Source organism: Acipenser ruthenus, chromosome 28, assembly GCF_902713425.1.
Source record: "Acipenser ruthenus chromosome 28, fAciRut3.2 maternal haplotype, whole genome shotgun sequence".
Lineage (NCBI taxonomy): Eukaryota > Metazoa > Chordata > Actinopteri > Acipenseriformes > Acipenseridae > Acipenser > Acipenser ruthenus.
Window position 1 is genome coordinate 14,294,340 of NC_081216.1, and position 16,230 is coordinate 14,310,569.

At 41.0% G+C, this 16,230-nt stretch overlaps 1 protein-coding gene across 1 annotated transcript in view; it reads right to left on the minus strand.

The window, feature by feature from the left end:
• LOC117434684 (low-density lipoprotein receptor class A domain-containing protein 3-like) overlaps window positions 1-16,131 on the minus strand; it is a 74,722-nt gene extending 58,591 nt beyond the window's left edge. The window contains exon 1 of the mRNA XM_059003200.1: window positions 15,827-16,131. Coding sequence (XP_058859183.1) covers window positions 15,827-15,878 — 52 coding nt within the window. The 5' untranslated portion in view covers window positions 15,879-16,131. The remainder of the gene's footprint in view (window positions 1-15,826) is intronic.
• Between the last annotated feature and the right edge of the window lie 99 nt (window positions 16,132-16,230).

Sequence of the window (16,230 nt, forward strand, 5' to 3'; positions counted from 1 at the left end):
CAGAGACTGGACGATCTCCCGGCTCCAGCTTTATCTTCGTAGCAACAACATCCCATTCAAATCTACAGCACGTAAGGAGAATTTGTTTACTTTATTTCATCCTTCCCGTCGCAGGCGCTATGACGTCAGCACTGATCGTTGCTTTACCCAGTGTTGCCAAGTCTCACGACAAAACAAGCCCAACCCATGTCAGTATGGGTGTTTTTACAAATTCCAACCCGCGACTCAAGAAGCAAGCCCAATTTCCACTTCTTATAAGCGGACTTGAAACACCTTGCCCGCACCGACTGCATCTCCACGAAGCACGTCTACTACCGGAAAAATCCGAAAGCAGGACCATCGCACCTGTCAATCAAAGGCTCATTCAGCAGTTCCTGAGCATTCTGGCTCCAACTATAAACTTTCAGATTACCTCCCCTCACTGCAGGCGTCCAGCAGGCCCCTGCAGTGACCTCTTTGACGACTATGGGCGTCCAGCAGGCCCTCATAGTGATCCTTTCTCTGAGAAATGCTTTCCTTTCTGCGCTTCAGCAGTTTTGAGCATTTGTATCCAGAGATTGTTTTTACAGTTAGGAGCGGCTGCTCCCGCGATCACTGCAGGCGTCCAGCAGGCCCCTGCAGTGACCTCTTTGGCCACTATGGGCATCCAGCAGGCCGCCATAGTGCTCCCTTCACCTCCAACTATAACCTTTCTGGTTACCTCCCCTCACTGCAGGCGTCCAGCAGGCCCCTGCAGTGACCTCTTTGGCCACTATGGGCGTCCAGCAGGCCCCCATAGTGCTCCCTTCACCTCCAACTATAACCTTTCTGGTTCCCTCCCCTCACTGCAGGCTTCCAGCAGGCCCCTGCAGCGACCTCTTTGGCCACTATGGGCGTCCAGCAGGCCCTCATAGTGATTCTTTCTCTGTGAAATGCGTTTCTTTCTGCTCATCAGCAGTTTTGAGCATTTGTATCCAGAGATTGTTTTGCCAGATTTGTAATAACTTCATTGAAGGAACCTGTGCTATTCCACCTGTAACTTCCTTAATTTCCGCTCACCATAACTCCACCACACCCAGCATCAACAGTCCCTCACGAAGATTGCTCCCTGCAATATGCAAATCGACCACGCCATATTCTTAATCAAAATTGCTGGGAAAAACGCATGACTGGCTAAAGCCAATATATCAAACACATTTGAAATCATGCCCACTGAGCCTGTCCTCAGGGGACTGTATTTTTTATATTTCCACTTTTCTGTCCGGTCCCCCTCCTACTAAACGCAATCTTCTGTCCCTCCTAGGCCATTTAAACTACATGGGAGCATGGGAGGATTTGCAAACAAGAGGAGGCCATTCAGCCCATCTTGCTCGTTTGGTTGTTAGTAGCTTATTGATCTCAGAGTATCATCAAGAAGCTTCTTGAAGGATCCCAGAGTGTCGGCTTCAACATTACTAAGTTGGTTCCAGACCCTCACAATTCTCTGTGTAAAAAGTGCCTCCTATTTTCTGTTCTGAATGCCCCTTTATCTAATTTCCATTTGTGACCCCTGGTCCTGGTTCAAAAAGTCTCCTGGGTTGACTTTGTCAATACCTTTAGGATTTTGAATGCTTGAATCAGATCACCACGTAGTCTTCTTTGTTCTGAATAGCTTCATTTCTTTTAGCCTGTCTGCATAAGACATGCATTTTAAATCCAGGACAATTCTGGTCGCTGTTCTTTGCACTCTTTCTAGAGCAGCAATATCCTTTTTTTAACGAGGTGACCAGAACTGAACACAAAATTCTAGGTGAGGTCTTACTAATGCATTGTAAATTTTTAACATTACTTCCCTTGATTTAAATTCAAAACTTCTCACAATATATCTGAGCATCTTGTTGGCCTTTTTACAGCTTCCCCACATTGTCTAGATGAATACATATCTGAGTCAACATAAACTCCTAGGTCTTTTTCAAAGATTCCTTCTTCCATTTCAGTATCTTCCATATAATATTTATAATGCACATTTTTATTGCCTGTGTGCAGTACTTTACAGTTCTCTATTAAATGTCATTTGCCATGTGCTTGCCCAGTTCTGAATGCTGTCTAGATCATTTCGAATGACCTTCGCTGCTGCAAGTGTTTGCCACTCTATTTTTGTGTCGTGTGCAAATTTAACAAGTTTGCTTACTATGCCAGAATCTAAATCATTATGAAGATTAGGAATAGCAGAGGACCTAATACTGATCCCTGTGATACACCACTGGTTACCTCGCTCCATTTTGATGTCTCCTCTAATCAGTAATTACAGTTGGGAGCGGCTACTCCCGCGTTCCCCACCCCCCATCACTGCAGGCGTCCAGCAGGCCCCTGCAGTGACCTCGCTGGCCACTATGGGCTTCCAGCAGGCCCCCATAGTGCTCCCTTCTCTGTCAAACGGTTTTCTACCAGCTGCGAGCTTCAACAGGGTCCCACAGCCCCCTTCTATTCCTTACCTCAGCGGTCTTCCAAATGTAACCTTTTAGGTTACCCTCCCCTCACTGCAGGCATTCAGCAGGCCCCTGCAGTGACCTCCCTGGCCGCTATGGGTGTCCAACAGGACCCCTTAGTGGTCTCTTCTCTGTGAGATGCTTTTCTTCTTTCAGCTTATCAGCAGTTTATTCAAACACTTTCAAAACCGTTCCTATTTCTTTGAATATCAGTCAGGGCCGCAATACTGCATAATCTACATGTTTTCTACATGTTAACTACTCCCTAATCCACGTGCATGCATTTCCTCGAATCCCTACTGCGTTCAGTTTGAGAAATTAATCTTTTATGTGGGACTTTGTCAAAAGCTTTCTGGAAATTTAAATAAACCATGTCATATGCTTTGCAATTTGTACGCAATGAGGATAAATCCTCAAGGCAGAGCTTTTATCTCCTACCTTCTCTCAATTTGATCCTTTCTGTCGATTCCCTCAACGATGTCATACTCATGGATCCTTTTTTTTCTCAAGGAACTCCGCCTGTGGGAGCTCCTACTAAAAGAAAGGAATGGCAGTACTTTCTTTTACGACAACTGTCTCCTGCTGCACAAAGACATTCAACCGTTCAAAGATGCAGCTCCCTCTCTTGGCTTTGGAGGATACTACAAGGGAAAATGGTTTTCTGCTCCATGGCCTGACGAATTCAGCATCATTCCTATAACCGATCACTCCTCGTCATTGCGCAAAATGTGTCTATTTGCTGTAGCCGCATTCCTTTTGGGGGTCTTCCTGGGCTCAAAATCCATTCTTCTCCGCTCACAAAATTCACCTACAGTCTAAATCTTTAACAAGGTCGTTCATTCTCCCACCATATAATGAGAATATTCAGAAGGATTACCTGTTTATCCGTTACTCATCAGTTCATTTTCAGAGCTCAACACATTCTCGGCCACCTGAATATAATCGATTCTCTTTCTCGTTTCCAAACACAGAGATTCAGAGCATTAGCTCCCGAAGACGACCTCCTGCCAGCTCAGATTTCTCCCTTTTCAGACCTGACATTCATGTGAGCCACCTGCTGCATTCCCTGATTCTGCAGGCTCAAGAAACAACTCTTCTCAGCATCACTCCCCGCTCACTGCAAATGTACTGGTCATCCTGGAATTGCTTTAAAATTTCACTTTGCATTCAACATTCCTTTCCATCATTTTCAGTGCCCGTAGCGTCATCCTATATTATGTCCCTTAAGAATAGAGCTATAAGATTTGAATTTCTGGCATCCAGTATTTCTACAAACTCAACCTCAATTTTGGTGTCCCAGCTCTACACTCTGCAACTCATAAATTTCACTAATCCTGAAAGGGCTTCAACTATCAGAATCTCTTTCTCCCCCTGCTTGCCTACCTATCGCCATCAACGTACTCTCTTGGTGCCTCTCATCTGCTCCAGCTACTCCTGCCTGTTTTAGATAAAACCTTAAAGCTCTTTCTCTTGGCCTTCTTGGGTTCCCATAGGTGCTCAGAGTCTACATCGCTCTCAAATTCAACCCCCAGATTCACCCCTTAATCTCTGACCTAGCAATCACCTCATCTGATACCCTTTCCTACCTGCTCAAAAGAAGTAAAACTGACCAGGAAAATTAGGGAAAGCTTTTCAATTTGTTTATAAATTAAACTCCCATGTTGGCCCATATGACCCCTTTCTGTCTTATCCATCTCCACCTTTCTCAGGGCGCATCACCCTCAGGCTCGCTGTTTATTAACGAAAACTGAACAATCATCACCCAACATTTGTTCTTCTTTCACCTTTTCACCTGATTTATTTCCAGGTCCGGATTCGCAGCTGAGCAGTTTTCCGGTCATTCCTTCAGAATCGTAGCAGCTTCTTCCCACGGAGATCCAGACTCTCTTATCAAACGGTTAGGTTGTTGATCCTCCAGTGCTTACCAAGTTTACATTATAACAAATATTACGGAGCCTAAAAATGCTTTTACAGAAATGTGCTCTTAAGTGTTAGTAGCCTGCCTGGAGGAAGGGCAATCGAATCAGCCATGGATTCCCAGAGGTTTATTTCCCAAAAATGGGTTTTGTTTTCCTCTCCTGCGTGCTGATGATCATTTGTTAAAGGTTGGCGAAACCTTCAAGTGGGCTATATTCAATTCTAATTGTGGCATTGAGACCGGCTTGTTCTTTTTGGGGGTCTCAGCCTCGTCCAGTCGGCCAGGCAGCAAACCCTCAAACCAAGTTAGGTTTGATGCCAAATGAATGTGTATATACAGCATACTTTTCTGTAAAATCGCATACTCCGCATTCTCTACAATAAATATTTGTATTAAAACATTTTGTGATTGGTGTTTGTCCCGAACTACTGAAATGAAATTTATAATTAAAGTTTGGGAGGAGGGTCAGACACCAACCTCCGCATCACCAAATTGAATCATTCAATTTACACATTAGCTAATTAAATTGTTAGCACTATAAATACCCTCTTCACTTATCTCTCAGTTGCATTTTGATTTCATCGTAACCCACCACCTCCCCATCTCCACCTTTCTTAATAACAATTTTTATGTTTTATCAATGGAGGTCTCAGCCTCGTCATGTCGGCCAGGCAGCGAACCAAGTTAGGTTTGATGCCAAATTAATGTGTATATACAGCATACTTTTCTGTAAAATCGCATACTCCGCATTCTCTACAATAAATATTTGTACTAAAACATTTTGTGATTGGTGTTTGTCCCGAACTACTGAAGTGGGGGTTGGTTGCCTGTAGTAAACCCACTCAGACCCCTTGCGTACTTACTGGTACCACATGGTGGCTCCATTGCAGTAACACATTTTTTTGTGTGCTGGCCTAATTAAGAACATGTCCCTTCCTGCTGTTCAGCACTTCACTTTTGGGACGTCTTGCTCATTAAAATAATTTGCATAGATTTGAAGAGGAACGACATGATCTCCAGGGATATCAAGATATTTAGTATTAAAGCAAGGGGTCCGACACAAGTCCTTCTGCAAGTTCCCAATACTTGTTTACAGATAGTTCAAATGGGCGTGGTCCTTATGATAGCATCCCTTTGCTGGTATAAGCCCGGTGAGATTCATTCAATCTTTTTTTGGCACGTTTGAGCAGGAATAACACAACAATGCAATGGTTACAGTATATACTGCAAGTCAACTTGTAAGGTGTTCTGTGCCAGGTTTTGAAGAGGAGTGTTCTGTATTCACAGGCTTTTAGCTTCAGCTTGACAAAAAGGAGATCTGAAGCTGGTGAAAAATGGAGAGTTTCAATCCAGACCTCTCTCTGGGTAGATTGCTAATATGATCAGCATGTCAGCCTCTCTGTGCAGGACAAGCACAGCCCCCAAACAGAGCTCAATCTGCCTCACACACAAGCTTCCCATCTACCATTGGGCAGCACTGGGGGAGGGGCAGGGCCTGGGACACTTAGACACCACAACCCACCTCTCCCTCCAGTGCTGTTCACAAGAGGCTCACCACAACCCACCTCTCCCTCCAGTGCTGTTCACAAGAGGCTCACCACAACCCACCTCTCCCTCCAGTGCTGTTCACAAGAGGCTCACCACAACCCACCTCTCCCTCCAGTGTGTTCACGAGAAGCTCACCACAACCCACCTCTCCCTCCAGTGCTGTTCACAAGAGGCCCTCACAACCCACCTCTCCCTCCAGTGCTGTTCACAAGAGGCTCTCGCAACCCACCTCACCCTCCAGTGCTGTTCACAAGAGGCTCACCACAACCCACCTCTCGCTCCAGTGCTGTTCACAAGAGGTTTGTCTCATTTACTTAAGGACCATTTCAAAAACCAGCCCTTTTTGATTAAAAGCTCAATATGAGACACTGTAGTGTACAATCTATTAACATATACTAATTAAACATTTAGACATACTGGGACATTTGTTTGCATAAATTGGATGCATTATTCAAGTTTATATACAGACTTACGGTATAAATATTTGGCATTGTATTAGTAACAGAAATATTATCTCGCTGTGTTATTTTTTTTGCATTTAAGGTTTTAATAATTCTTCAGCACACTTACTCTGCTTTCTGATCTATGCAGTTCCCTGCGATTCCAAAGTTTACACATGCAGTATTTAAAACTGCCTTTCCAGCCTCCTATGTACTTACACCACCCTGTAACTCAAACTGAGCGAGTCAGTAGAAGGCAGCCTGTACTGTATACCATGACATTAACTGTACTTGTCGACATCCAGCTATACTCTCTAATGCATTCTGTTACAAGGACAACTTTCTAAAACTGCATCTTTGAGGTTTGCATATATGTTATGGAGGCCAACATGACAACTCAGCTTGTGTACATGGGGTGTTTATGCAAGTTAACCACATTTCATAACTGAGCCTTATTGTCTGTGCTGTATTATTTTTACTGTTAAAAATGGCTTGTTACAGTATGTGACACATTCGTCTAAAAATAGATACTTCACGATTAAAGAATAGCCTTGTCTCATTCAAAATCAATCATTTTCACATGTAGCTTTCCGTTTATGATTCACAGCAATATTACACATAAAACAAAACACAACAACATCACCAGACACATGGACAGAGCGATCTTTGCTGCAGCTGGTGTTTTTTTCGTGGATGACATTTTAACAAAATCGTGCAGCTCTATGCAATGTGTTCCGTGATAACAGTGAACAATACAGCTTTACGCAAGCAATTGAACTCGAAGAAGAGGGCTTTACCGTCTGGCAAGGTCCACCTTGTGTCGTTAAATGTCCCGAGACATAACGAGAAGGGCCTTACCAGACAGTAAAGCCCTTTTATTTTATGCAGCACTAGTTTTTTTGCTAATGAATACAAACTTTTTCTTCATTATCCCATGAGTAATGCGGCTTGCTCAGAATTCCATCTGTGGTCTGGTAGCCTTCACTCAGGCTTCATTGTCCCAGTGGTTAATGCTTTGTGGGTATTTCCAATTGCCAAATAATACCTCAATAATAAAAATAATAATAATAAAAAAAAAACTTACATGGAGCTGTTCTTAAGTTTAGGCACTTCATACAGAAAAGCGAACATGGTTTGTGAACTGTTTGTAAAACATGTAAAAGAATAAAAATACAGCTAACTTTTGTATTTTTAAATTAGGATTTGAGTGCATGTTCATGTACTTGTGTAAGTTTAAATGTTTAATTTACCGTTAGGTCATAAAATGTATTGGCGAAATGCATTTTAAAAAGGTTTTAGTAATTTAACATACCTCGTAGTCTATGTGTTAATGCTGATTTGTGCTGTTTGTTCCATAACTTGTTCATTGTGTGTGTTCCAAAGTTTATTCAAAGCTGTCTTCCTGGCTTTGTTAGAGAAGAGAGCACAGTGCCTGTGTTGTTACTGTGATATGATGAAATAAAGTTGCTGACAGTGAATCAGACTGCATCCAGTTGTTTGACTTCTTCAACTCATCATTCACTGGAACAGGGATTAAACATGGTTTGAAAGATAAGAGTCATGGTAATTTACCAGAGATTAAAGCCTTCATCTTGGCCAATCAGGTTAACCCTTTTGCTACAGTGAAACATTCTACCTGTTTGAGGTCTGACTGACTTAACGTGACTCTCAGCTTGTCGCATCAGGGCACATATCCACCGAGTATACCGTATTATACCTTTCCAAACAGCTGTTTGAATATTATTTATAGAATAATGTTTTCACTCTATGATGAAATATACCCTACAATTACCTTGTTTGAATGTAAAAAAAAAAAAAAAAAGTTTTAAAATGTACTTGAAAAGAATTACCAAATTACCTAAAAACTGTAAAATGACCAGTGCTAGCCCCAACCCTCAGGAACTAAGATCAGAAATAATTTTATAAATACCATGTAGGGTTTTGATTTTACACCAAATTGTTTGATGGATGTGCAGGCTCATCTACTTCAGATTCTTTACTAGAGTCAGTGTGAAGAAGTTTGCCATCAGAGAGATCTCTCATCAACATCTTCTGTAAAACACAATACTTTTTTCTTTTGGGTTGGTAAGCATTCTTAGTTATGTTAAGTAATTCAGTATGCTCTCCGGTAATGCTGTGCTTTAAAGTCATGGCACATGGTAATCAAAACCTAAGATACTGAAATGCTGCACCACATAATAAAGGGGGCTTTAGTGAAATGCATTTTGATTGAAGAGTCATCCCTGAAGTTTATCCTATGAATATTTCACTACAGTTAATATTTTGTAAATGTTATTAGTTTATGAACATTTTGGAAGATTTAGCATAATTTCTGGTAAGCTTTGTAAACTCACTCATCTAGCTTTCTGTTTAACTTTAATTTTGAAAGTAAATAAAACCATCCCTGATTGGTTGCTGAAGCCTTTGGCGATGTCATTCATTTGGTAAGCAACCAATGGCTGTTTAAAAAGGCTTAAAATGGGCGTCTAACTTCACCATTACATCATCGTTCATATATGAACGATTTCTAGCGGCGTAGAGAAAGGGTTAAAGGAAATCTCCAATCCATTTTCTAATTATCAGAAATCATTGAAAAATGGTAACGTATAGGTCCAGAACAATTAAAAAATGCTACAGTAAATGTGTTCAGTGCTGTCCTAGCTACCCATTGTGAACCTACACCCTACTGACAGTACCACTGGTAGGTATTCTTATTTTTTGTCCAACTTCTGTTCATCCCTGGTTGAGATAGCATCTACACTTCTGTCCTGAACACATCAGCAGGAGTCAAGAAAGAGGTATCCAACATCCGCATGACTGTTCATTAGCCAGTGTGTTTGTGTGTGCCCTGTCAGTTTTTCATATCTATATGTCTGCGAGGCGTCCTGTAGGCCACATTCATTTACAATATGACTCATCAGGCTTGGAAAGATGTATTTCTCAGTTCTGCTCTCCTTCTGCATTATGCCATCTGTTACTCACACAAACCTAATTGGGTGTTATCAGCATGTTCCCCCCCCCCCCCCCATAGCCATGAGAGTGTGGGTGTTGTTTTGCGTACTGAAGCACACTGGTTCACGTTACCTGTACGAAATACTGGGCGCCAAACATTTAAAGTACACGGAGCAGGCAAAATAATTCCAATACATATACCAAATATATACTTTCTATTTTTGAATGGTAAGTTATTTGACGATAATGGCATTTATCCAGCACTTCCTGCAGATACTTCAGTGCTGTTCTTCTGCTCAACTTCGTAAAGCTGCATGAAGGAATTAAGTTGCCATTAAAAACACATCAGCCATAAGAAAAGCAGTGATTGGTTCTCAAATGTGAGCCAATATGTTTAGCTTCTGGGAGTTTTGAGTTCTTTTAAAGAAAATAAATGGCAAACATTTGCAACAAAAGTCTCCATCTACATGAAGACATTTTTATTGCCACCGTTAGCAAGACTGTAAGACAGCCAATAAGATCAAAGGGTTCCCAGTTAAATAAGGAATTAACTGCACATGGCAAAATGATGCAAACATCAACGTATATTTAAATATTTCACTAGTGTAAATGTACAGAAATAGTATGCAGCCCAGCAACTGATAAATGTAGGCCAACACAAAAAAATAATAGTAATAATACAGCGAGCAATAGTGCACAAGCCTAACATTTCTCTGCTGTCAGCAATTACGCTGACAGCATTGCCAGTAGCAGCCTGACTATAGGCAACATTGCCGCCAATAAACCCCTTGAAGTTCCTGTTCTTAGTCCAGGACTTTAAGCGAGACTTTGGGGATTTTATGGGGGGAGGTGGCCTTTGAGGCCATGTGTGCTGTGCACAAGGGGGGAGGTATGTGGCAGTGTGCCCTGCCCATGTGTGTGTTATGTGTTGTGTTGCGTGTGGTGTGTTAGGTATTAGGTATTGGTGCACGGGATATAAATGGGTCTGTGTAGCACGTGTAGCACGAGTGATTTAAAATATATTAGTTGTATTTAGGCACGGGGACTGCATAATCACTTCACTTGCAGATAAAGTATGTAATAGTATGTGTGCACGGGATTGCACAAATTAGTTGGGATTCAAGTGAATAATTAATTAGTAATTGAATCCCAGCACAACAGTATATAAAAGATGCACGTTTTACTCACTCGGGGTTGTGTGTTCGGTGAGTGGAGAACGGGTGTGGAGAGGAGGCAACAAGGATTAAAAACTAAAATAACAATTGCTAAACGTGCTGGCTTATAAACCAGCACGATACTTGTTATTGTTTATCGTCTGTTTGTTTGTTTGGCCAACACACAGTTTTGTTTTGTCAAACTGTTTTGTTTTCTGTTTAAACCTTTTATTTTACAATAAAACACTGAGCGCCACAGCGTCTCAGTTTTGTCCGTAGTTGCTGTGTGTCTTGCATTCATTTCCTGGCCTGACGTCACCCCTACAGCCAGCCTGTTCACATGAACATAAAAGGAAATCTTTGTTAATTGTCATAATTTATCAGGAATTAATTTGCACTTTGAAAAGGAGGGTTTTAATTAACGAAAAAGAAGTCAGGGTGTACAGGACCAAGGTTAATTTCTTACAGACTACCTAGATAATTTAATATTTGTAGTTATGAAAATATTTAAGCCTTTTCTATACTTGTGGTTATGAAAGAGATTTATTCACTTCTTTTAACCATTTGTAACTTTACGAACGTTTGTTGTATTGCTAAAATGATATACCGTTATTTGCACCAAGTGTATTGTTACAGAAATTATCAATGCAACTGTAGCCTATCTGAAATCTGGATACATACATTATATGACAACTGACCTCTACTGTAGATTTTATTTGAATTACACAAATAAAAACCTAAGAGGAAATCATGAAATCTTGGTATAGAAAACAGCATATTAGATATTACAATAAAGTTTCCTACAGGTGACTGTGGATTTGCAATGCGTCCTTGGCTTTTAACACCTGTGTCTAATCCACACAAGAACGAAGAACAGGCGTACAAGGACACATAGATCCACTAGGCATGTGATTGAGTGGACCTTTGGTTTACTAAAAATGAGGTTTCGGTGCCTCGACAAATCAGGTAGTGTGGTTCAATGTGACCCCCAAACTGTGGATCTTCATAGCGTGTTGTATCCAGGAGGAAGAAGCGCCTCATCTTGAACCATGGGAGCCTCCTCAGAATATTCCTCCTATCGTTTTTTAGGAAGATTCTTGATTTGGAAATATAAACAGTTGTAATGTGATTATTCAAACATCCCCTGGACCCAATTAGTCTGGATCATAGAGGTTTAAAGAATGGTGAGCTGGTTTATGGTGAAATCCAGGTAGTGTAATTCCAGGTGTGGAGGTGAACACATCAACAAAGATATTGACTTATTCTGATGGCTGTTGTCCCATATGTCTTTATCAGCTTGTACTGAAAATATTCCACTTGGATGTAATCGCATAAATTGTACAGTGCCTATAGTAAGTATTCACCCCCCTTGGACGTTTTCACAGTTTGTTGTGTTACAACCTGAAATCTTGATGCATTTACAATGTGAAAAACTGGGGGGGAGGTGAAAAAACAAATCAATTAAAAATAAAAACCTGAAAAGTCTTCATTAGATAAGTATTCACCCCCTTTGCTAGGACACTCCTAAATAAGCTCAGGTGCAACCAATTGCCTTCAGAATTCACACAATAAGTTAAATGGAGTCCTTCTGTGTGCAATAAAAGTGGTTCACATGATTTCAGATTAAATACACCTGTCTCTGTAAGGTCCCACAGTTGGGTAGGGCATTCAAAGCAAAGATACTACCAAGAAGACCAAGGAGCTTTCAAAACAACTCATGGATAAATTGTGGAAAGGCACAGATCAGGGGAGGGGTATAAAAAGATTTCAAAGGCATTGAATATCCCTTGGAGCACAGTCAAGTCAATCATTAAGAAGTGGAAGGTAAACGGCACCACCCAGAATCTGCTTAGAGCAGACTGTCCTCCCAAACTGAGCAGCCGGGTACGAAGGCCATTGGTCAGAGAAACTAGCAAGAGGCCAATGACAACTCTGAAAGACCTACAGCGTTCCATGGCTGAGCTAGAAGAAACTGTCCATGTGTCAACAATAGCTCAGGTACTCCACAAATCTAGCCTGTATGGAAGAGTGGCAAAAAGGAAGCCATTTCTGAAAAAAGCCCATGTAAAATCCCGTTTGGAATTTGCAAAAAGGCATGTGGGAGACTCTGAAAAGATGTGGCAAAAGATTCTGTGGTCCGATGAAACAAAAATGTAACTACTTGGCCCAGTCAAAGCTCGGACGAATCCGATTGAGAATCTGTGGCAAGACGAAGATTGCTGTCCACCAACGATCCCCATCCAACTTCACAGAGCTTGAACAATTTTGCCAAGAATGGGCGAATATTGCATGATCCATATGTGCAAACCTGGTAGAGACTTACCCCAAAAGACTCACAGCTGTAATTGCTGCCAAAGGTAGTTTTACCAAGCATTGACTCAGGGAGGTTGAATACTGTTTCACAATAAAAATTCTCTTGACTCTTCAAAGTGTTGAGTAGGTTGTGTAAAATAAAGGAAAAAAATCCCATTTAAATGCATCAAAATTTCAGGTTGTAACACAACAAACTGTGAAAACGTCCAAGGGGGATGAATACTTACTATATGCACTGTATGTATCCTGTCTCGTACATGCGTCTAAACAGAAAGGAGTTACCAAACCAGAAGATAACTAATTCTGGTTTGCTGCATTTTAACAAAATTAAACTAGCCTCACTGGAAAAAACATGAAAATTGCTTTGTAATTTATCATGATAGAAATGTCAACCAACTTTAAAGGTTACCCATAATAGCAACAACTTAAAACTATGTATTTTCTGGATCTGTTATCTATTTTTAACATTTTCCACAATATTTTTTTTTTCTGTTGTAATCAACAAAATAATTTAATGAATTGTATCTGTCATGCACTTTTATTAATTCTATAGGTCTCAAATGTGTAGTTATAGCAAACATGCATTTTAATTTTAAAACACGACACCTGGTACTGCACTTGGTTAAAGTCCTCAGATTGCTTACCTTGTCTTCCAGGAAGTCTGTTACTGCTTTACTTCCTTGGTCATTTGAGGTCTTTGGGGATTTGTTACTGACATACAAGAGTACAAGAGTGTTGTCCATGGCTTATATTTGAATTGTGTTAAGGAACATGATCGTGTCCACATTTTGTTTTAATGTAAGCGATGACTGGCCCTTGCTTACAATCTGCCCAGCATTACTGAATACCTGCTCACTAGGGACTGAAGCTGCCTGGAAACCTAATACTTCTGACCAAAGATACAACTTTTGGAACGATCTTGGTTGTTTTTCTTCATTTTTATTCCAGGGTAGTTCAGATGAATAAATGCAGATTTTGTTTGATGTTTTGTAGGGTGCCATCTCATTAAATGGTCACACAGGTTAGTTGTGTTACCGGAGTATCCCAAACATCACTTTCTTTTCTTTCTTGCCGTCTTACTTTAGAAAATAATTGCCAAACATCAGAAGGCGTTGTATTTGTAGCTCGGTCGATACAGTATTTGTAATTCTAGCACAACGCTCTTAACTTGCTCTGTTACTTTGAAGACTCCTGCACAGATCCAATCCCATCAGTAAACACTCAAGGGGGAGGGGGGGGGCTGGGGGCAGGTGAGCTCAATCGCATGCAGATTCAGTGAGTCGGACCTGAGGGGAGCAGAGAAGCTCTGAGCTTAATGCAAAAAATAATTGCCGATTCCAAATTAAAAAAAATAAATAAATACTTTCCTTTGCTTAAACCCTTTACACAAAAACGATGCACAGGCTTGACTATCGATAGTTGTCAAACGATAGAATGCATCGCCTCAGCCTTATCTGAAAGCTTACATTCATTGTAATCCGGTCATAAATATCCTCTGCACATAAACATGTGTGACAGACACAGATGGGCAGGCACTTCCATACAGCATATCCCCAGAATCTGATACCCAATAGCGTGTTTGAGAATGTCCTTACCAAGTATCAGCACAAACACTATGACAAATTAAAACTTCAACAGCGATTGTGAGAGTATTTAAAAAGCTAGGGAGGAAAAAATATATATTTTAGGAAATCTGGGGTATACATTTGGATTAGTCATGAAACAAAAATATATTGTTGGACAAGACTAATTTTAATAATTTTGTTGCTGCCATTTATTTTCTCTATCAAGCACTGGAATAAAATTGAGACAGCTCTTTTTATCAGGACTGTAAGGAAGGAAGACAATCCTTGGTTATAACCACCATGCTGAATCAACTGCATTGAAGCCTGATCATATATAGGCCTATTTAATAGTATTTTATGTTAGACATTGCATTTAACATGGTTGGCACTTATTCACATCATGGCAGATCTCCTGGTGTTATGCATAAAAAACACAACCTATCTGTCAGACCAGCAACTGAGCCAATGGGAAAGCTTACTACATTGCGAAGCCAATCAGTGACAGCTTGAACAGGGCTTTTTAAAAGTAGAGTCCACATTACAGACTAAACAAGCAACAACATGTGTTCTGCAATAAACGCAGATGTTTTGATATTAATAAGGGCCATTCAATCTATGTTCAAAACTTGTGCCAAAGTGTACTAGAATTCAACAATAGTAGTCTTTTGAATACGATGACACTACATTTATATCAATACTAGAAGATCATATCAGACACATTAAATATATTTTAAACGCACACATATAAATATTCTTCTTGTAAAATAACAATTTGTTAACCACATTTTTTAATGCAAGATCTTTACACAAATACACATTTTATGTTCACTGTAAAACTACTGTGAAATACGTTAAACAATTAAAATGGTTTTATTGAAGGCTCAGTACATACTATGTTTGTGTCAGTCATAAATCACACACATCGCGTATGCCGTATGCAAAACAAGTGTAGCCTGTCAAAGATCTGCACCCGCACGGACACATTTCCATCTCAAGTGGCCAGGGACCGAGACTGAGTTGTCACCAATTTCTCCTGTCAGCAATCTCTGCGCCACCCCCTGCACACCAAGCATCGTAATCCGCACACGCTATACATTACAGTGCAGTGCATACCGCGAATCCAAGCATCTCAATTCTCAAAGCTATACTTTTAAATGTAAGCGAAAAACGGCTTGTGGAACATATTATATACTGAGATATGAACAAACCAATGTAACTTTGGTTGGACAACCAAGTGAAAAAAAGATACAATAAACAAACTTGAGAAGTTGAGCACAAATGAGTAAGAGACAGTCCAAATGTGTAACCTGTTTTAAAACTCCAATCCAGCAGGACGCTGGAGTACAATTTAAAATGACATAATATGCCTAACGCTATGCCTTGTTATTTTTTGTATTGGTGTGTTAGAGCTTCTGTGCTTTGCAAACAGCGACAGGCGGCCCCTTTAACTTCCCTCTCGCTCTCGTCTAACATGCTACCCGTGACTTACCGACCGAGCTGGAGCCGGAGCCAGAACCGAGCAGCAGGTACCAGATCCACATCCTCCCCGTCGGCCTGCTTTCCGCCGCGGGTTTGCACACAGACTGTGGGCAGCAGCTCCGAGATTCTCCGGCTTTAGTACCTTTTCTTCTGGTAAAGTTTTGAAGTTTGTTGTACAGATGAAGCGAGACTCTCCTAGTTAGATAATTGGAGTGAAGGCCATTAGGGGAGGGAAGTTCGGGCTTGCAGTCACAGAGGGAGGCGGGGGACTGGCAGCAGGGTCGGAGAAAGGGGAGTGAGACGAGCGGACTGGGCCGATAGGGGAGGTACATACATCCCACAGAAGTAATCACTGTATTCCTTTGCTACGGTGGCCCCGATGTGCAAAACACAAATACAAATTGAAAAACACAA